Source organism: Erigeron canadensis, chromosome 1 (assembly GCF_010389155.1).
Source record: "Erigeron canadensis isolate Cc75 chromosome 1, C_canadensis_v1, whole genome shotgun sequence".
Lineage (NCBI taxonomy): Eukaryota > Viridiplantae > Streptophyta > Magnoliopsida > Asterales > Asteraceae > Erigeron > Erigeron canadensis.
In genome coordinates, this window is record NC_057761.1 from 56,513,102 (window position 1) to 56,535,960 (window position 22,859).

The window sequence follows — 22,859 nt, forward strand, 5'->3', positions numbered from 1 at the left end:
CGTAGAATGAATGACTAGTATAAGATGCAATGATGTTTATAAACCTTCTTTTGATATCTAGGTATGGAAGTGGTGATCAATGGTCTATTTTGCTGTAAAAATCATTGATGTCACCGTGTATTTTCTATGAAGACTATGTATTATCGGATATATATGTACGTTGTACTTGGATCTATGAAAATTATTATATAATATAATGTTTGTATATATATATATATATCCTTGGTATCAGTAGGAACAATGAGAAAATTGGAACTTGAACTTCTTGAATTCATTGTGTGTTTCTTTTACATTGTCTACATCAAAATCGATTAGAATCTATGTAACAAAGTGGGAATTACTAGACGTGTGTTGGCATATAAGTAGGCAAAAAATGTGTTATCTATGAATTACAACAGCGGGGAACTTGAACTTATCTGAAATGAAGGGTATGGCCTGTGGGTTGTTGACTAGATCTTCATACAGATCATACTCTGCTTGATAATCATGCAGACTGAGCTCGGTTTTCTGGTTCGTATGGTAATGGTGCTTAGCCGTATCCGACTTCCCAAAACCATATATACTGACCTTGTCACAAACGCCCAAGGCAAGCATAATCGCCTGCATACCCGACGAATAGTGAAACTCAGTCCCGCCATGTAAGCCACTCCACGACTCCAACTCCTTCCCGGTTTCCTTCAAAAAGCGCTTAACCGAATAATACTTGACGATCCGCATACATAACATATCTAGCGGCGGATCTGTGACCATCAAGGGCGCCTTGTAGGAGGAGTTACAAACCGCATAATCAAGAAAATGTATCGGTTGTGACATGTACATCATTATAGGCACTTTCTCGCCATACGGGTGACAAAAACAACCCCCTCGACGTGAACACAAATGCAAAATGTTACTATTCATAAACGAAAGACTCGTTTTCGACCCAACAAAACGCTCATACCCTCCGATTCTCGCATTGTTCAACCTAATCACGAAGTCATGTCTATCAATTTCTTCACCTCTATTACTTTTTAACAAAATCCCACTATTACCCACAACAGCACAACTCTTATACTTCACACCCTTTAAGGCGTTGACCAAATTTGACTTTGACAATACCTCAGAGTCAAACCTACGTTGACGCCACCAATCTTTTAAAACCCGCCGGAAATCCAACCGGAGTTGATGAAACTCCGGCGACCGGAGATCCATAGCACTGCCTCTAACATTCCTCACACCTATATCTAACCGGTACCTCCCAGCAGACAAAAAAGACCTCTGCCGGTTGGTCCTAAAGCTTAAGAAATCACCGTCCACCAACTGTTCGACGTTTTGCCTCAATGAAGCATCAGCTAAATCCACATCAGAAAACTTGAGTAAAGTCGCATTAAACAAAGAAGGAATGTGTTTTGTTTGGGATATAATAAATGGGTTTTGGTCTGGGTATGGGTCTCGTCCGGCGCCGGAGACAATTGCCCGGAAGAAAAGGGTGACAGCGGCGACGGCGAAAACGAAGATGACGCTGAATAAAGGGCGGATTGTGCGTTTTATGATCATGGTTTTATGTCGGCGAAAACTGAGTTTATAAATGGATCGGGATCGAGATTGAGTTTGGGTGTGTGATGATTATTTTTTGGAAAGTATAGTAGTATTGTAATTTGAAGTTAGTTGAATGTGCATATTTCGGTTGAATCTAGTTAGTGTGTCTGTGTGATTTGGATGTCGTTTTAATTAATCCATTAATGAAATGTCTTAATCTAATTATTGGTACAATTATTATACCTTTGGATGGTCCGTCGTTCATATTTTAATCCCTCACGACTCTCTCTTTGTTGCGACTTTACTTAGAAGGATCAAAATTGTAAATAATATTCCTTAGTAATTAAAATTAAAATAGTGGTATAACTATCATTTGACATTGTAAAACTAGTACATTATGAGAAATCAATCAAAAATAGTAAAATTTGTTCTAAAAAAAATGTCGTTAAAGTAGAAATAGAGTCACCGACACGACGATGACGACAACGGTACTCAATATCGGCAAAAACCGGGGTACGGGGGAGGTATGATGTAGACAGACCTTAACCCTACACAAAGGTAGAGAGGCTGATTCCCGGTCCACCAGAGTGGAAGGGACTTCCGGCCCAAAAGTGAAAAATAAGGTTAGATCTTAGGGGTGTAAGAAATGAACCGAAAAACCGATCCGAACCACGTGATCCGAAACCGAAAAAACCGAAACCTGAAAAAACCGAAACCCGAAAAAACCGAAAACAAAAAATCCGATGTATAACGGTTCGGTTACGGTTTTCAATATTCATTACCCGCGGTTAACCGAACCGAACCAAATATTGATATGTACTTACATATAATCATATATATGCATATTTACACATATATGTATTGCATGAATACATCATTTATATATCTATTTAGCTAAATTTTTGTATTTATTGCTTAAAATATTTACAATTTTACTAACTTTCTTTCACAATCTATGATTAGTTTTGAATATTCTAAATAATTTTCTTATATATATATACACACTCTTTTTAAGAAAAGTTGTTAATTTTGTTTGAAATATTTATCAAAAATATTAGTAATATCATATAAATTAGTATTTTATAAACAAATATTAGTAAAATAGTAATATCAAAAATATTATAAATAAATATATATTACATCTAATTTTGAATTACTTTTTTCTAAAGTTATATTTATGCAATGCAAGTTTCTGTTTAAGAATATCATGATTTACTACTTAAAATGTATTTAAGAGTATCATGATTTACTACTTAAAATGTATTTATTTTAAAAATACATTTTAAATAGTAAATCATGATACTAAAATGTATTTTAAAAATACATTTTAAATAGTAAATCATGATACTCTTAAATAGAAATTTGCATTGTATAAATATAATTTTAAAAAAAAGTAATTCAAAGTTAGATGTAATGTATATTTATTTATAAAACAAAATATTAATGTACTTAAATAACTATTATACATAGAAAAATTAATTAATACGATATAAATTGATTATTGTAATTGAAAACCTAACTTTATATTAACATAACTTTAATAAATGGTTAACCGAAAATAAAACCAAGATTAACCGATTTTTTCGGATAACCGATTTTCGGGTAACCAAAATTAACGGTTCAAAATTTCTAACTAACTGAACCGGAACCGAAACCCAGTTCAAAATTTCTAGCTAACCGAACCGTTTACAGCCCTATTAGATCCAACATAGTATAAGTTATAACCGAAAGAGGATAATCTCGATCTCAAACTCCCAATCTCAAGCTCGATCCCACTCTAAAATCTAGGAATTTGTTACCGTTACATGTATATAAATAACTTGCAAAGGGTAATAAAGCTTCATTTTTTTTCCCCAACACCCCACATGAATACATGATCATTGCAACAAAACCATAGCGACCGGCACAAAGCCCATGCTCCAAACAAAATATTTTTTTCTGAACCCTTTTGTTTAATTCAATACTCGAAAAGGACAAATGTCACAAATCTTCTTCACACCATGTCACCATAAAAACATTAAAAACCATAATTAGGGCCTTTAGATTATAAAATATGTTTGAATTAGGTTATTAAGAAGTTTATATGAATAGGATAAGATTCATGTAAAAACCATATAAATTAGAAAAATCATGAGAACTTCTATATTATAACTAGATGGTCATATGTAAATGATATTTGTGAACATATTTGTTCACATATGAACTATCAAGTTATACTTATAATTACTTATGTTCATATACGAATAATTCTCACAAAAATCTTACTCTATATGAATAATAATACAAAATTGATAATTAGGGGGAGGGATTATTGCGTGACCACACGATACCATTTAGGCATCTCGCCAAACACCGCCCCAACGTCGAGAGAACATGGGAGACGAGAGGGTAAGAGACGGAATCTGGCACCCCCATCTTCGCCGCTTTCTTTTGCTCTCTCTCCCTCTTAGGAAAATTGGGGGGAAGGTGTTTGAGAGGAAGAAAACATTCCTCGTTATGGACGAGGGAAAACGAGTGATGCAAAATTCAAATATTGATTGAAAAGATCATGGGGGCTGAATAATAATTTGTATTAATGGTTCTGAAATGAAGATACACTATGTGTAACTTCCCAATACTTCTAAATTTGAATCCTTGAGAAAGATTAATACCGACATGCATGACTTGAAGTAAGATATCGTGTGCAACAACCATCACAACTTACGTAGATGATATAGTCATATTGGTAAAGAATACAATGTTTGGTTATAATTTATAAATCATCATGTCTTAATATAAGCCCTGGCTATTGACCCCGAACAATGTTTTTAATTTGATTCTAGACTTTTGTGAAATTATAAGTTTGTAACACGATATAGGAATTTACAAAATAAGCTACTCAGCAGTCAGTATTACATGAAAACTGTATGTAGTAAATTAATATGAAGGTAATTATTATAGAAAGTCAATGGACCAAGTTTCAACTAAAAATAGACTCCATGTGCAATAAAGCAAATTTGTATCTTGCACAAGTAACTGAAGATAAAAAGTTGTTTTGGCTTTTTTTTTTTTTTTTTTTTTTTTTTAACTTGAACCGTGTAAAAAGTTGTTTGAACACAAAGATTCATATATAACCAGCAACACATAATCATAACTTACAGAACAATTCATAAAATTATAGTTTAAGACACCCCTTACCTTACCACTACAAAATTGACAAATACAATCCGTCATAAAAGTATGTTCCTTTGATTATGGAAGTATGTAGGAATGACTTTAAATGAAAATTTAACTTCTCTTAAAAGATGTTTCTTTTGAGCAAACAAGCTGGTTAGACCTGGCCAGAGATAGACAAGCGGCCAGAATATTAATGTCTTGGCCGCCTATGAAACATTTGCTGTTTTATCACTACGCCGGGAAACACAGTTACATACAGACCAAGTTGCAATGGTCCAACAGTAACACTGAGATAAATTCTATTATTTAACCTGTAGACTAGAATTCATATACTACACATGCATGATATTGAAAATAGTTGCAAGATAACTGCTCAGTTAACTTCACTGTAATTTTTGATAACTTCATGGTCATTGTTTGTCTGTTTCATTTCTTTCTGTCAGATTATTTCTTCATGAAAAGCAATTAAGTTGATATAAAAACAAGCACACTAGGCCCTGATGGCCACATTACATGAACCTCAAATGTAGTAAAACTATTAATAGCATTGCGGGGAGATTAAACACTACAATCTACTATCATTCTTGTTGCAAGGATCCATTTCTAGTTCCTACATCGATCACCATGTCAAACGTTCCATTTCTATTTCCTACATCGATCTACTAAAGACCAAAATTGGGGGCTCAAGCTTGAAGCCTAACAAAGAGCCATGAGTCCATGACATGACTATACTTCGTTATCTAGTTAGGAATACAAACTTAATTAGGACCACAGACAAATGTACTAAACATAATAATTTGAATAATTAACGGAAACCATAAAGAAGAGCATATCACTTTGCCATCTTATAACTTTAAACATGCCAAAACAATCCACCTTACTTCTACCAAATATCATCAAAATAGATTTTAGAAAACATTGACCGTGTTACACTGTTACTGTTATCACACACATCAGCCTATATATTAGGCATCCAACTATTCCTGAGTTTAAACTACGCTGCACTTCAATGTTCATACCATGAAGCCTAAGCCGTTACAAAAGGTTGCACTGTGTTTATGGTTAGAAAAACAAATATAGGACCATGTGTAACAGAGTTGATCAATAAGTAGAGATCGGGAGACCATAAAGAATATAATGAGTAATTCACCAGCTTATAAATAAAAGGACATCCAGATAACTTTTAATTCTACTAAAAGACATCTCATCAATAAGTAGAGATCAAGGGTATAAGGTTTTGACGGTAGACAAATTAAAGGAATAATATGATTCGCAAATGTTTCATAGAAAACTATAATTATAAGAAATGGTAGAAACATTGACCTCACTAGTCAGTAGTCACTAGTGCTAAAATTAAAGTTTCGCACCTTGATTGCCCGTTCCAAATTGTCCCCAATAAATGTAAGTGATAAACATCTACAATCTCAGTGGTCAAGCAAAAGTAGCGTTTCCATGTATGATCCTACAACAGACCCAAATCCATAAAACTGAATATCTCTAGAGCGTTCGAAATTGGGATCATGACTAAGAAGTTGCTCAGGGTATTTGACAATAATTATAGGTTGGCCATTATTCCTAAAACCATATACCCTTGATCCTTTTCCATATCTTTTTCTATATGGTAATAAATTGACAGTATAAAGCTTTATTAATGAGTTTTGAACACCAGGCTCCATCATCATGATCCATACATCAATTTCCCGTTCCCTTTCATGTGTATGAAGCACAACAAGATGAAACGCGTTAAGCTTAGACAATGACAATTCCGACATAGAGGTAGCAGTAAATGGGAGGCATAATTCCGTAAATTGTTCACTGGTGATATCAAATGACACAATCAGTTTATCACGAGTAGCCTTTTCATAAGCAAGCCAATGAATAAACCTACCTATCACTGTTGGAAATTTTATGTAATAACATAGAATATCCAAGTTAATAGATATGTTAAAAGGAGTTGAAAGAATAATTAACTAATGTGAGTGTGTCCCACATTGGTAGAAGAATAAACATTAAGTATGTTTATAAGGAGGAGTGTTGGAGGAATTATAATTCCTTATAAGGGGCTACACCCCAAATGAGCGACGCGCCCGGGACCGGGACAGGGGGCGATGAGGCGTAATGTGGCGTTTTAGTGGCGCACTTTGCACTTAGCTATTGAGCCGTCTTTATTTTTGGCTAGTTCAGTATGGCTCGGTTATGGCTTACATGGCTTGATTATGGCTCAGTGGGTGGTCTTATTCCAGGCCTTGCACCTGGCAGGACACTTGACTTAGCCTTAAGTGTAACACATGTTGTTTAATCATGCAAACCAACATGTGTCCCACTAAAACATCCACTAACCAGTTTATATGTATATAAACTATACTTAGTGGTGTTTTGGTAGTTCAGCTATAACAAAAACACTCTCTCAAACTTGATCATCAACCAGATTTTCTTTCATTTTCTTCATTTCGTTTTGTTCTTGAAGGTATAATTCTGGGTTGTGGTTAACTCCAGCAGTACAATCTGCTTTGGCTGTTGTACCCTGGGAAACTGTCGGGTTCACTTGGGTGGCCCGAAATCAGTTTTAAGGGACCTTGGTTTAACCATATCCTCAGCCCGTTTTTTTGCCTTTCTTTCTTTTTCTGTTATGTTCTTTATTTGTATTCTTGTATTGTTTAGTACTACTTAATTTACTTGTAATTTAATTATTGTAATTCGAATGTATCTTCTATAAAATTGTTGTTTTCCTGAATGGTGTCCAACAATCACTACCCAAATCCCTGTGATTACAAGCAATTCGCGAGGAGCAGAGGAATTACATACAGTTCTCCAAGTCCAAGAGTTTAACGTAAAAATATGTACTTGCAGTCCGGGTTCATAAGAAAACGTGAAAACCAGCGCGGTAGAATTACAAACCACCGTGAAACCATATTCAAATCGCCTGCATCCAAGGAGGTTTATAAAAACCGATTTTCTAATTGATGGATTCCAAATAGCAACTTTCGGTTCCCTAAAATGCTTAAACCCAAACAAGCCTTGCGAGTAACCGATAAACCGGAAATCAGCAGATATGGGAGGAGTATGGCGTTGGAGAAACCTAATACCATCATCATCATCATCATCATTGAATATATCCACATGAATGTGTAAAATATTACCTACAAACAACTGATGAGGAGGCTGAATGTAGCGGCTGCGGTTGTAATCGGCTGCGGTTTAAATTGATTGGAATTCTTTTAAATATTTCAATCAGTATATCCGATGATAACTCATATCCTTCTTCTGACATCCTCATGTTTGATTTATTTATTGATTTCGAAGAGGGCAGAGGGTTAGGGTTTTGATAAAACGGAGGATCATTATAATATGTATATATCTATATCTATACTATCTATACTTATATTATATAAAGCAGATTTTCCTAATTGAAATTTTCAATATTGATTTTAAGTACTTCTTTAAAATGTCTCTCCTATCTATTCTATATTTATCTAAAATAACTATAATACACTTTCTCTCTCCTCAAATCTCAACCAATCATCTTTATTCTCTCTCCTCCATAAATCGTTTATTCCTCCAATGCATTCAAAATCTTTTATCTCAAAAACCGTACATCGATAAATTATAAAAATTATATGAGTGTTCTTAAAATTTCATGCTCTTTCATTAGAGATGTCATTCGATATACTTTCGACGAATTTTTAAATCCGGGGGCGGAGCCCGTACGGTTAAGGCATTTGGCTATCATACTTTATGACATATCAACTCCTATAACCTATCATACTCTATGACCTAGGTATCACCCCACCATCTCACCGCCGCAACGCGCGGGTACTTGCTCTCGTATTAATAAAGCAGATCTCCCTGTTCACATTTTAAGTTTCAACATTTACTTTCCCAAAATGCTCATATTTCAATTATATATTTACTTAACACCCTTTCTCTCTCCTCAAATATCAACCAATCATTTGTTTTCATGCTCTTTCATTAGAGATGTCATTCGATATACTTTCGACGAATTTTTAAATCCGAGGGCGGAGCCCGTACGGTTAAGGCATTTGGCTATCACACTCTATGACCTATCACCCCCATCATCTCACCGCTGCAAAGTGCGGGTACTTGCTCTCGTAATATATCTTAGGGTTAAGTGCAAATTTCATCCCAGTGGTTTTTTAAAACGCGACTTTTCACCCCTTACATTAACGTTTGCTTTTTCATCCCTGTAGTCTTACTTTTATTAAAATTCCACTCATCTATGTAATCAGAAGCTTTTTTTTTCTTTATACCGATCTCTTTCCTTTGTTCTTCCTCATTCCCAGATTTTCAAACACAACAAAAACAATCTAAAATTAAAAAAGAATTTAAAATAGTGTTTGTTCAGTCTCTTGATTAAAAAGTCACGACTTAATGAAAAATATTTAATTCATTAGGTCATCCGGTGTTTGTTTTTTTATTTAATAAACAAAATAACTTATATTGACTTAATCCGTAAATACATCATTTATCAATTCTGTCACTTATTGATTAAAAAAACAAACGGATTCAAACATTTGATCTTTGTCATATTTCTATTTCCATTATATATATATATATATAGTAAAAAGATAAAATGAGAACCAATAATTTGTCGAGAACTATGAAAACCAATTATCATTAATTATTTTTTTTTTGTTTTGAAAATTGACTTTTATTCACCAAAAGACCACCCACCAAATCAGTGGGAAGGTCACTAAATATGTACAAATTTATACAATGTCAAAACAACACCATTTATCCCATGTAATCACATCCTTTTTCTTCCTAACTCTATACCATAAGAAGCTAATATCTTTGATGTCTTGTACAATCTTCTCAATGCTTGGTTTTCCTTTGTTGAACACAGTGTCATTCCTAGTCTTCCAAAGAATCCAGCATGTTATGGACACAATTCCTTTAAAGGTCGACTTCCTTTCCTTGCAAAAACCAGTCGTCTTATGAAGCTCAAAGATGTCTTTAACGTCGAACAGGAACACCGGTGGCGACTTGCACCACACCCCTACATGATACCAGACGTCCATGGCCACCCTGCACGAACAAAAAAGATGTTCCACGGTCTCTTCTTCGTTGTTGCACAGGCCGCACATCAACGAGCCGAAGTTGTAGTTGCGAATCTTTAGAGCCATGCGAGTGGGAAGACGATCCAACCCGACCCTCTACATGAAAATGTTGCATTTTTTTGCTACCCACTTAGACCACTTGAACACAAAGTTGTTGCTGGTGTTCTGCTCGCTTCTAATGATACCATTAACCGTCTTCACTAAAAACTCGGATTTCTTTTCCCCGTTCCAAACCCATCTATCTTTTTGGTCTTTGAGAGAGATGCCCTCGAAAAGTATCTTGATCTTGTGTAGTTCTTCTTTGGCCTCGTCTTCCACCAAAACATTCCCATTATTCCAAATGGCCTCGAAGCTTCTTGTAACCTGGTCATATTTATCCGCAACCTTGCATTTTTTGTTTTTATCTATGTGAAAGAGCAATGGACAAACCTGTTTGAGAGGTTCCTTGACGATCCAGGGGTCAATCCAGAAACGCACCTCCTTACCATCGCCCACCTCTCCTTTTAGCAAGTTCTCTAACCCGATCCCGAACATTCTGGTCTTGTTCAGAGTTTTAACAATAGAGCTCCACACCCCACCAAGTGTCTTGTTGACCGAAAGTGTGGACTAGCACTTCCTAGTTTCGTGCAGCGCCACAATCACCCTCCTCCAAAGACACAAAGTTTCAGTACGGAATCTCCATAACCATTTTGATAATAATGCAACATTGGAATCCGCCAACTTGCACATCCCAAGTCCACCTTTTGAGACAGGTAAAATGACCGTGTCCCAAGCAACCCAATGAATTTTTTTGGATTCCGTCGACCCGCACCATAGAAATTTCCTTATAATTCCTTCCAAACCATCAATAACCTTGATGGGGGCCTTGAACAACGAAAGATAATATGTTGGGAGGCTCTCCAAAACTGCCTTTATGATTGTCACCCGCCCTCCCAAAGAAAGGCAAGAAGCTTTCCATCTAGATAATCTAGCTTTTTTGATTTCGAACAGGAAGTCCCAGTTCAAGACTCGGTTCTTATTACCCCCAATTTTTATCCCGAGATAATCAAAAGGCGCCCTCCATGGTTTACAGCTACAAGTACTTGCCAAATTTGTAACTGCTACCTTGTCAACCCCAATTCCAATCAGCTGGGACTTCCCCATGTTTATTTTTAGGCCAGAACATAGATGAAAGCACCTGATGATACGGGTCAACTGTTTCAAGTTATAGGGACAATTTTGTATTTTATTAATAGCTATTCAAAATAATAAAGGCATTTTATAAAAACTAATCCCATATATTTCTCCCACGGTTACAACTTATAATTAGACTCTCATTTTAAACCACTTAAAAGGGTTAGATAATTATGTATTTAAATTTTAAATGTTTTTCAAATTTGTGTACGGTAAGATAAAAATGAGCGCCTTTCACTTTTCTTATCTTAAAATTTTATGACTTTAAGATAATATAATTCTATATTTTTTTTAATCAACGAGCAACTCATATATGTAAAACTTTTACAATCAATAATTTGATGTTGATTTTTCTAAATATATATTAAAATGCAATGATATTATGTATTTGTCATCCATGTGATGATTCAAGTACTCGTAGTATTATTAGCAAAGGTAATATATTCTTTTTCGTATTTTGTACATATTAACTAATTAACAATCTAAGATGGATATTAAAGTTACGAATTTTTATTATTTGTGGCATAATAGTTTCTTTGTTATTAAACATGTGTACAAGTAAAAGGGTTTATAGTTAAAAATATCTGAACACATGTGAATATGGTTATTGTGGAACAAATATGTCCGGATAAAAAGAAGTTATAACTTTTAGGATTTGTATGTCCACGTGTTAAATCTAACAAAATAATCTTATATTATAAAAAACATGTGTACCGGTTAAAACATTTATAGTTTTTGAACTGCAGGTGGTCACAGAAGACGTTATAGGGACCTGTTTTGCCAACTTTTGAAAGTTCAATTTTTTTGTCTTCTTCCTTAATTTAGCCGTTGCATTCAAAAAAAAAAATTAAACAAGTCGTTGCATTCGTCCCTGCAGGAACGAGACACCCGGACTAGTCCCCCGAACGAACCAGGGACGAGTCCCACCCAACGGTGTGGACTCGTCCGAGGATGTCGAACGAGCAAAAGAACGAGTCCATTGGGGAGCCTCTTATAAAACAAACTCCCCCTCTCCCTCCTTAAGAACCTAAAATGACACATTTACCCTCTATCTTAATACACCATTTTTTTATTTTATAAACTGTGACTAAAATGCTCTTAAAAGTATTCAGCATCTATCTCTAGCTCACACAGATTCACATAACATAACCCCTAACTCAAATTTCGTCCCCTTCCTTCCCCATTGATCATATCCACGCAACAATTCATAACATCTCCGAGTGCAATAAAATTACTTTTACGTTAATAACCACACATCACCGTCGCCATTACCGTCGTTGCATTGCGCCGGCACCAATTTAGTATAAAAAAAGGAATTGATATTCATACCACAATACTTATGTATTTACCATAAATCCGTTTTACTAACTTGTACAGTATATTCTAAAATTTGTAAATTGTGGTAAATAAATCATATTTTGTGGTACGAATATCACTTCCCATAAAAAAAATCAACTGAACTTTATTAACCAATTATAATTCTCAATTTTATCAAAGTCGAGATTACTAATATCATTATGAATTTAATTATAAATTAAAAATCTTAATAATTATTATTCAAATATATTAATATATTATATTATATATATTATATTATATTAATATTTGTAAAAAAAATCTTATTAATTTATACTTTTTTGCTATTCAATTACTTACACTTTTACCCTCACTAAATACTTATTATATAACTAGATTTTAGACCCGTGTCAAATACACGGGTTTACAATATTATTAATATAAAGATTAGTATATGGAACAAAAAAATACTTATATGTTAAAATGTAAAAATATACTTGATTGAGATATTCAAATGCAAATACTGCATGCTAAATCATATCAAACCTAAATGGTGTTGTAGGGTTTTTTTTTATACAAATTCTTTCAAATAAGCAATATCTTAACCTGGATCACAATTGACCGAGTTCTCATTGATGTATTACAAAAAAATAATATTGTTTTCGTTAGTCATGGTTTTTAAGAATAATAAAAATAGTTTTTAAACACCTAATGGGCAAAGGTCTTAAATACAAGGTAGTGGAAGCGATCCTCTTCATCACCTGGTGGCAATATGGAAGTTTCGCAACGAATACATCTATGATTCGGGCAACCGGCGAAAGAAAGTCTTATTTGATTTGATTGTTAGTACATCCTTTTTTTGGTATTACAATAGGAGCAAAAAACATAAAATTTCATGGGAGGAGTGGATAAGAAACCCCCCTCTTCCTGTAATTTTTTTTTTATGTGCTTGGTTGAGTTTGTTTCAACCTAGTATTTGCTTTTGTTGTATTTTGATATGTTATAAAATCTGATGTTCAAAAAAAAAAGTAGTTGTTGGTTTGTGAGTTTTCAATTATTTCATATTAATAAAATTAATAAGTTTTATAATAAAAATAATATAAAAATAAAATATTGATATAAATATTAATTCGTATTAATCAAAATGTTGCAACCTTTCTAACTTTTAGTTATATTTTGTTATTAAATACAAGTAAACGTTATGCAATAATGTATTAATTAATTTTAAATTGAATTAAACTGTAAATTGGTGATGAAAAATCAAAAAGTGTAAATCAATTATTTTAAAATTGGGTCAAAGTATAAATTTGGTGATGGAAAACCAAAAAGTTTAAATTATTTTAGACATGTGTTGATTTAATTAATTTTGAAAAATTAAAGACTGTGATTGGTCTATTGAGGTTAGGTCTGTTGTCTTTTAGTATATTTTAAAATTAAGATTAAGATTATTACAATTTGTAGTTATCGAGAATTTTGTTTTAATTAGATTTTCATCATTTAATTAATTAAAAAATTTTGAACATATTATTTTAATTTTTTTTTTATTCCATAAAATCTTTTAATATACTAAAATGTAGTGCTCTAAAAATTTATTGACCAATCACAACTCTCACTTTTTGTTTTCTAACTTTAGTTTACACTTTTTTGTTTTTATCACAAATTTACTAAGATGCTAAGGGTGTGTTTGGTTGTAGAAAATGTTATCTAGTTTTTAATTTCTAATTTTCTAGAAAATAAAAGGAGTTTTTATTTCCTAGAAAACAAATAAAAATTCTGAAAACGCGTTCTAATTAGAAAACTAGAAAATTAGAAAACATATTAGAGATGTGAAAAGAGGGAGAAGGATGAAATGGAAAATGAAAATGAAAAATGAAAAACAAGAAAAAGATGTTTTCAAGTTATCTATGGAAAACATTGTTTTTGTTTTCTTGAAAAACATTTTTAGAAAACTATTATTAAAACGCTTTTTATGTTTTTCATGTTTTCTTGAAAAACGAAAATAGAAAACAAGGGGTGTTTTCTGTAACCAAACGCCCCCTAAACGTTTCATTCCTATTTCCTACATCAACCAACGACCAAAATTGGGGGCGCAAGCTCAAAACGTAACAGAGAGCCATGACTATATATACTCCATTTATCTAGTGAAAGATACAAACTTAGGACAATATAATAATTGAACAATTAACGTTGACCATAAAAAAGACCATCGTCACTTTACCATCTTATAACCATCCATACACATGCTAAAATAATCCAGCTTACTTCTACCAAATATCATCTGGTTACAAATTACTCGTATAATGTAAGACCAAAGCACAAACATCAGTGTATATGTTAGGCATCCAAGTATTCGTAAAATTGAACTAATCTGCACTTCAATGTCCACAAGTTGAAACCTAACAATTAGCCATGATGGATGGTTACACTGTGTTACAGTATATAGTTAGAAGAGCAAATTTCGTACCACATGTGACAGAAAAAGTTGATCAATGTGTAGGACTGCATAACATAAAGTTAATCAGGGCTTTACCAGCTTAGAAATAAAAGCATGTCCAAATAATTCAAACTTACATTTCAACTAAAGGTCATCCCATTACAAGTACTAATGTAAAACAAAATTAAAGGACAAAAAGTTGTTCACACGCACACACATGTTTCATAGAAAACTAAAATTATCAGTAATATTAAACTTTGTTTGTAGTTTTCTTTCTTTATGTGGTTTAACGTCTTAGGTTTATAACTGTATTTTTATTAAGCTTTCCCAATAAGTTCATTTTATACATGGAGTAGCGTATAAGTTGGTTATACTGTTTTTGTCAAGTATATATATGATGTGTGTGTGTGACTACTGTGATATAATACGGAGTATAAAAAAAAAAGGTCAAAAGTTCCATATTAAGGTGCACATAAATTGTTTCCTTGAGAAAATCAATTCCCATAATCAAAACTTTACTATGTCAAACATTTCATAAACAAGTAAAAGTAATACTAATTTTAGTCTAATAATGTCTTTCTAAAAATAATTTTTACTAAAGTCAAGATTCCAGCCAGTCTAGAAAACAAAATAAAAAAGAGGAGAAGGGTTGACTTTGCGGTAATCATTGTCGGGAGATTTTGCATGAAGTTCTTACAATAAACTCAACCACAGTATTGAGCATTCGACAAATAGTACTGCGAGTTTAAGTTTATAATGCCATCCTTGTTTGGGAAAATGAAAAGTTTGACATCTAAAGTCAAAGGTAGTGGCATACCTTGTTTCCCATTACACTATTACTGGTGAAATGTAGACATCCAAGATCTTAACGTTACTAATCAAAGCTGTGTTGAAGCAAATTATACAATTCTGAAAAGAAAAATAAAGGAGCGAACAAATTAACTAAAAATAATAATAATAATAGTAATAAACTAATAATAATAATAAAGTATGCCCGTGCTAATATCGTAACAACTTTTCAGTAACAAGCTAAAATATGCTCAAAATTCAAAGAGCGTCAAGTCTGCAATCTTCTTACTCTTTTCAAGGATTAGGTAGATCCAATGTGTTGAAAGCGTTTACCATAACAAGCACTATGAAACACCAACTATATAAGCATTCCATGAATCTTGCTGTTGAAAACTTGTAGCTTCTTCATACTTGATATCTCGTCCCTCACCAAACCCGTCCATGCTTTTGATATTCCCACTGTCTGGCATTTGGCGGATCCAGAAATGAACAGATCGAAATCCAGCTTCTTCCATGCAGTCTTTAATCTCTGGTAAAGACCACCTACAAACACAAGGTTAAATGAAAGTCATTGAGCAATGAATATCTATAATACAGCTCCATAACAAATACACAACAGAGAATGTATCGAAATCAATAAAGTATTTAAAGCAGAAAATTACAATCTCCAGCTGTATGAAAACGCATGGCGAAGTTTCTTCTTTTGGTGCTTTTGTAACGTAAAATGAAGACTAATTCTTGTTTTCCGTTGAATGATGTCAAATCCAGCTTGCTCCCAAGTATACTGGCGAAGCATGAATGTCAAAATCCCAATAACAATAATAGACGCTATGTAAAAAATTAATTAAGGTAACTACCGTAAAACTTGGAAATCTTCTTTCCATCCTAAGTTCACATTCGGATGACGTACCACCATAGAGATCCATCACAAATATCCCACCTTGTTTAGACAAAGTACTAAGAGCGTGTTTGAAATACAAGACAAGCTCATGACGGCTATGGAGGCAGCAACAACTATAGTTAAAGGCACATACTATGTCTCTAGGAGGAATAGCTTCAGAATTAGCAACGGGTTCAACAATGCCTTCAGAATCATTATCCTTCACTTCAAGTGTCACATTATGCATTATGTTTTGAAGATTGGATTTCACCAATATAGCATCGTTGGGGTGCAACACATTCCCGTGGTAAAGAAAAATTCTGGAAGATATATCAGCCCCGATTTTGTTGACATTGTTCTCCATGCACCAATCAAGAGCCTCTGCATCCAAATCCAAACCTATGGCAGTCCTTCTTGAATCACTCCTAAGCCATTCCGTACTGTCATTATATCATATATATGAAAGGTTAACGTATAATTATATCCGTTTATGGCAATCAACATTACCTCAACCTTCTATAGCATACTGCAAGAGTCAAAAGTATGCAGGTATTTCATCATCAATATGGCAGATGATCCATTTCAAGAAATTATCATATGATTGGGATTGTGTTTCGAAAAGTTATGTCCAACTATTGCATGGAAAATGATCATTTCATAGTGTTTGGGTATAGCAAAACTAATTATTTAGCGTCTAAAAATCAGTTTAGGAGTAGCTGAAAGAAAACTAATTTTGATAATCTTCTTATTTACCTCGTAAGTTCCTAACACTCGACTTGTCTGGTAATCACAACTACAAACAGAAAACATACCTAAACTTGATGGTTTTCCAACTACTGGTTATCTTATTATTACATTAGTACATCATATCTAGCCAAAAAAGGACAGCAACTTAAACCATAGATTAATGCATTGGCAATAGGCTATAGTATAGGAAAATGAAAGAAATACGAGAAAGCAGAACCTCAGAAGAGCGGTTCCACAGAAATCTTCTTGGAGATGAAGAGGTGGCCTGCCACCGACATATGTGAAAAAGAACTTCTGTAGATAACTAATGTCGCCTTTTGGTGACTGCAACCGAACAAATTTTACATTTTAATCAAGTGAAACAGACCTATTATTAAGATCCCATAAACTACCACATTATAATTGAAGAAAATAAAACCCATAGAATCCCCAAATTCAAAAGCCAGTAAAATCAAGATACACCCACATTATTTAAAAAACAAAGTAAAATCAAGAAGAGCCCAGATGAAAATACAAGAAACCAAGTAAAACCCAGAAAGATATGAAGGTCTTTAGTAGTGAAAAAAATATGGATATATATATATACACACACATATACCTGTACGGATTGTTGATAAAGTGAGAACTTTGAAGGGAGAGAAGGAGATGGGTGGTCGGAATATTGTTGTTCATCATCGTCGTCGGAGAGTGAGAGATTAGGATGATCGGAGTGAGGCAGCTGAGGGTCTTCTTCTTGTTTTTCTTCGAGGTAGTAAGATGCGTCTTTGCGATTTCTTTGCTTCTTTCCGCTTTTCCCCATTTTCTTCTTCTTCCTTGAGTTCAGTGTAGGCGGCTGGCTCTCAAGTTTTGGATTACAGGACTCTTTTTGGTTAACTTTACAGGACAGAACCCTGTTTTTTAATTTAAAGTCATCACCCATTTCATTTGAAAAGTTTTCAAAACAATCCTTTTAGTTAGAATAGTCATAGTCATAGCATAATGTCCACTAGGAATGAGCAGATTTTTCATTCCGATATCATTCCGATCTTGATACTGAAAAGTGGTATTGAATGAAACTTGAGACCGAGACCGGTATTCATTTTTCTTAGACTTGCAACAGCGATATCAGGATTTGATACCAGAAAATGGTACCGAATAGAAAATGAGACCGGTATAATTATTTGAGTGTGTCTTTTGATATATTTATTTCATATTTTTATTTGTCTTTACAAAAATAATTATTTCATATTTTTCCAAAATTTTTATTTATATAATGATAATAATAATAATAGTAGTGATAGTTGCGAAGACAATAGTTCTAAATATATATATATATATATATATATTATATAATAAAATCATCACTTTGATTTGAAGTAACTATTGATTTGTGAGGAATATTTTCGAAATCCTCATACGTATTTTAACTTTTTTATGATTTTGACTTTCATATTACGTTTTTAACCCTTTTTTAATTAAAAAAACGTAATGTAAAAATCAAATCTCAATAAAAAGTCAAAATCAGGAAAAAAAAGGTCAAAATCTCTATCGATTTTGTTAAATTTTTATGCGATTTCGGAAGATCTTATTGCGATTTTCACTTATTGCAGTTTTGTTGGGTATTTTTAAATATATATCATTAGTATGGATTTTTATTAAATGCTTACATTATTATGTAAGATTTTAATCATCTTAAAACTACCCGAATAGCATTTGGTTTATTTGCAAAACGTTCATATGTTAACCCGGGTTGAACCCGTGTTGATTAGCTATTTTATATATTTTTTAAAAAAAATTGAGTACTAATGATATTACTTAGAACTATAGTTAGTACTTTCCAACAATATTTACAAACAAATGTATATTAACAAAATAGTAAAAAATAATGAAAAGAATTTATTTTTATGATTTTTGTTAATAACAAATAGATATGTAAATTTCATTATTAAACATTGATTTGTAAATTTGATATTTTCATTTTAGAGATCACTGGAATTAGAATTAAAAATTAGTAATTGGTAAGTCGATGATTCTTTTTCCAAGTATGAGAAATTCTAAAATAACAAATAGACATTTACTCTTATAAATGTTATTCTCTTTTTGTTTGATCAATAAGTCTAGTTGTAAACATTTATTTGTTATTCAAATTTGAAGTATACAGAGTTGCTTGAAATCTGCACTATCTTTTGTTTTTGTGTTTGTAAACATTTTGGAAAACAGAAATCCTACTCCTCCTATAATCCTATTTATTTACCAAGAAAATAAATACTCCGATGGAAAAACAAGTTTGACTTTCCTTTAGATATCATATATCCCCCCAACGTTCTTCTTTCATAAATAAATACTGTACATCAAAACCCCCAAATCGAATCAAATCGAAATCAATCAACATAATAATAATAATAATAATATCTTCTAGGGTTTCATCCTAAAATCAAAAAAATCTCCCGATATTATGTATAGCAATTTCAAAGAACAAGCAATCGAGTACGTAAAACAAGCCGTACAACAAGACAATGCCGGAAATTACGCCAAAGCTTTCCCTTTATACATGAACGCCCTTGAGTATTTCAAAACCCACTTAAAATACGAAAAAAACCCTAAAATCCGTGAAGCTATTACTCAGAAATTCACCGAGTATCTACGCCGTGCTGAGGAAATCAGGGCGGTCATCGATGACGGCGGTGCTGGTCCTGCGGCTAACGGCGGCGACGCTGCTGCTGCGGTTGCTACCAAGCCCAAGACTAAGCCGAAAGACGGCGAAGGAGACGGGGAAGATCCAGAGCAGTCAAAACTTAGGGCTGGATTGAATTCGGCTATTGTGAGGGAGAAACCTAATGTTAAATGGAATGATGTTGCTGGTCTTGAAAGTGCTAAACAGGCCTTACAGGAGGCCGTTATTTTGCCCGTTAAGTTTCCGCAGTTTTTTACCGGTGAGTCGTTGCGAAATTCACCCGCTTTGCTGTTATTTTGTTGTTTTCCGCAGGTTTGGAAAACACATGTTGCGTAATTATCGAACTTTAGTATAGGTATTGTGTATATGGTGTTGTTTGGATGATCATAGAAATGTACCTAGACTAAATATTGATGATTTCGCTTTTGAATTCATTAGGTTTTGGATTATGTTTATAAAAAAACATGGTGTAGATGAAACCTGACGTTATAATAAGCAACTAGCTGGTAATCACACTACTGTTCTATAGTTAACAGAAGGACGATAACAAGCTGTCATCTTTAGACTTGGAGTCCATTTCTTGGATCATTTTAGTTGATGTTTAGTCTTTTTCAATTAAGGCACAACACTTTATTGGACTACATGCCATGATTTCACGGGGTAAAGTGGGGTAATTTTCTTCTTTCTAAGACTAGATAATTCAAAGTGGCGAAAGGTTTACTTACATTATTAAGCATTGTGTATATGTGCACATATTTAGGTTCACAATTTTTTTCGGCATCAGTTATTAGTCTATAACTTGTCTTATTGCAGGTAAAAGGCGGCCATGGAGGGCCTTTCTTTTGTATGGTCCCCCTGGGACAGGAAAATCATACCTAGCAAAGGCTGTTGCAACTGAAGCAGACTCTACATTTTACAGGTATGATAATTTTAATCATACACGTATAGGTTACATGCAATCAAATGTTGCTTAACGTCAATATTGCATAGATTACACCCCTTGTGTTAGGCTGATTTATATAGGCAAATCGTAGAGAACCATGTTCAGTAATATGAATTTAACACCTTTTAGAATATAATCAATTGATCAAAGTCCGTTATGTAATGTTTACACATGTATGTATGCATGGAGTTGCTCACCTAAGCTGTCAACTGGCAATTGTTGCTTTTGTGTAGTGTCTCTTCATCAGATTTAGTTTCAAAGTGGATGGGGGAAAGCGAAAAGTTGGTTTCAAATCTTTTCCAAATGGCTCGTGAAAGTGCACCTTCGATCATCTTCATTGATGAGATTGACTCTCTAAGTGGCCAACGTGGAGAAGGCAATGAGAGTGAAGCCTCAAGACGTATAAAAACTGAAATTCTTGTTCAAATGCAGGTAATAGTTGGAACCCATGCTCTTTATTAAAAGGAACATTAAACTGTTACCAAGTTACCAACTAAGATCTTAGGCTGGATACAAATTTTTTATTGTTATTTTCTTGCTGGAAGTATCTTTAAACACACACTCATATTTCTCAGGGTGTAGGAACAAATGACGATAAAGTTCTTGTACTCGCAGCCACAAATACACCATACTCTCTGGATCAGGTTGTTTTATAGAAAGTTACAATCTTCTAAATTATAATACTCGTTAGATGAACATTTAATAAGGTAATTATTAACTGATTATCCTTGCAGGCTATCCGAAGGCGATTTGATAAGCGTATATATATTCCACTACCAGATTTGAAGGCTCGCCAACATATGTTTAAAGTAAGATGAGCCCTGCGCAAATATGCAGTTGGCGCTAGTTTTTCATGCTCTCTACATGACTCCTTAACCTCAAATTAATGGACGAAATATAGAGGTTGTATAATATGTGTTTGTTGTGGCTTAATGTACAGGTGCATTTAGGAGATACTCCTAATAATTTGAATGAAGGCGATTTTGAAAGTTTGGCACGTAAAACTGAAGGATTTTCTGGTTCAGATATTGCTGTTTGTGTAAGTGCATGCTCTATGATAAATATCACGTGTGTGTTATCTACAGTAGTCTTTGAATATTATTAAAAGGTGGCAAAGGGTTTCGTAACGAACTAATGGCTCAAAGTGATTTTGGGTTGAAACAAACAGTTTTTTTAGCAACGGATCATTGCTGGCCGGGCTGGCCTGCAAAGTCTTCTGTATTCAAATATCAAAGTTTAATAGTAGTAATTAATGCCTCAATTCTTTTTACAACAATAATCTAATTTCTACAATAAAACAATTTAAGAGATTGGATGCTATAAAATAATTTTGGTCACTTTCAACCCGTTTGACCCATTTCCCTTTCTTTTATAATTTTCATTATTTGACCCATTAATAGAACGTAGGCCTTGTCAACCCAATTATAAGAAATAGGTTGAAATTGCAACCTCCATGTTTAGTCTTTGTTAAGTGCCTAAGGCAAGTGTCATTGCGTTTTGTAGGTTAAGGATGTTTTATTTGAACCGGTGCGTAAAACTCAAGATGCCATGTTCTTCATTAAGACTCAAGAGGGGTTGTGGGTACCCTGTGGACCTAAACAGCCTGGTGCGGTTCAGATCACAATGCAGGAGCTTGCAGCTCAAGGCCTGGGCGAAAAGGTAGTGAAGGGTAATCGATTTGCGTAAAAATTACTTCCTGATTTCTTACTCATAACTTGCTTGATTACCTTGATACAGATTTGCCCACCACCAATTACACGAACAGATTTTGACAAGGTTTTGGCGAGGCAGAGGCCGACAGTTAGTAAAAGCGACCTTGAGGTCCATGAGAGGTTCACAAAAGAGTTTGGAGAAGAAGGTTAAGAAGCAGAGATATAGGCTGGTTCATGTCAAGAACTCAAATGTACCTTATCTCTGTTTGGTGTTGGACTAATATGTGTGAAAACTTTTTCGAGGCAGAAGTTGACAAGGGCATCGAGGTGATTTACCTTCTAATATTTCTCATCTTAATCATGTAAAAAGATATATTTTTCTTCTAAATTGCAGAAGACCTTCATGGCTTGAACATAAACATTAGGATGCTGTCTTTTGCTACCAGAACCGGATATTGTGAAATGTATCGCTTCTAATTTTTTTGCTTTTTTTCTTATATACTCGTATTTCATATATAGACGTGTATTTATCATTTGTCA

General features: G+C 33.7%; 3 protein-coding genes across 4 annotated transcripts; 1 reads left to right on the plus strand and 2 right to left on the minus strand.

The window, feature by feature from the left end:
* Window positions 1–241: 241 nt before the first annotated feature.
* Window positions 242–1,661, minus strand: LOC122582299 (beta-1,6-galactosyltransferase GALT29A-like). Its single transcript, XM_043754673.1, has one exon. It carries the CDS (start codon window positions 1,534–1,536, stop codon window positions 379–381), a length of 1,158 nt encoding a protein of 385 aa, XP_043610608.1. The 5' UTR covers window positions 1,537–1,661; the 3' UTR covers window positions 242–378.
* Window positions 1,662–14,400: 12,739 nt separating this feature from the next.
* LOC122582285 lies at window positions 14,401–17,963 on the minus strand. Of its 2 annotated transcripts, XR_006321155.1 has the most exons (7): window positions 17,670–17,963; window positions 17,289–17,395; window positions 16,302–16,764; window positions 16,107–16,228; window positions 15,734–15,987; window positions 15,473–15,564; window positions 14,401–14,617 (listed from the first exon to the last, which is right to left on the minus strand). XR_006321155.1 is itself a non-coding variant. In XM_043754658.1 (5 exons), the coding sequence occupies exons 1-5, from the start codon at window positions 17,868–17,870 to the stop codon at window positions 15,789–15,791; spliced, it is 1,092 nt and encodes a 363-aa protein (XP_043610593.1). In that variant the 5' UTR covers window positions 17,871–17,962; the 3' UTR covers window positions 15,594–15,788. The 2 variants fall into 2 exon arrangements, 1 of the variants encoding a protein (XP_043610593.1); XM_043754658.1 differs by lacking the exons at window positions 14,401–14,617; window positions 15,473–15,564 and having other exon boundaries at window positions 15,594–15,987; window positions 17,670–17,962.
* Window positions 17,964–19,338: 1,375 nt separating this feature from the next.
* On the plus strand, window positions 19,339–22,816 carry LOC122585609 (protein SUPPRESSOR OF K(+) TRANSPORT GROWTH DEFECT 1). Its single transcript, XM_043757731.1, has 8 exons — window positions 19,339–19,983; window positions 20,538–20,643; window positions 20,901–21,099; window positions 21,243–21,311; window positions 21,402–21,476; window positions 21,608–21,706; window positions 22,171–22,326; window positions 22,405–22,816. The coding sequence occupies exons 1-8, from the start codon at window positions 19,506–19,508 to the stop codon at window positions 22,528–22,530; spliced, it is 1,308 nt and encodes a 435-aa protein (XP_043613666.1). The 5' UTR covers window positions 19,339–19,505; the 3' UTR covers window positions 22,531–22,816.
* The last annotated feature ends 43 nt before the right edge of the window (window positions 22,817–22,859 follow it).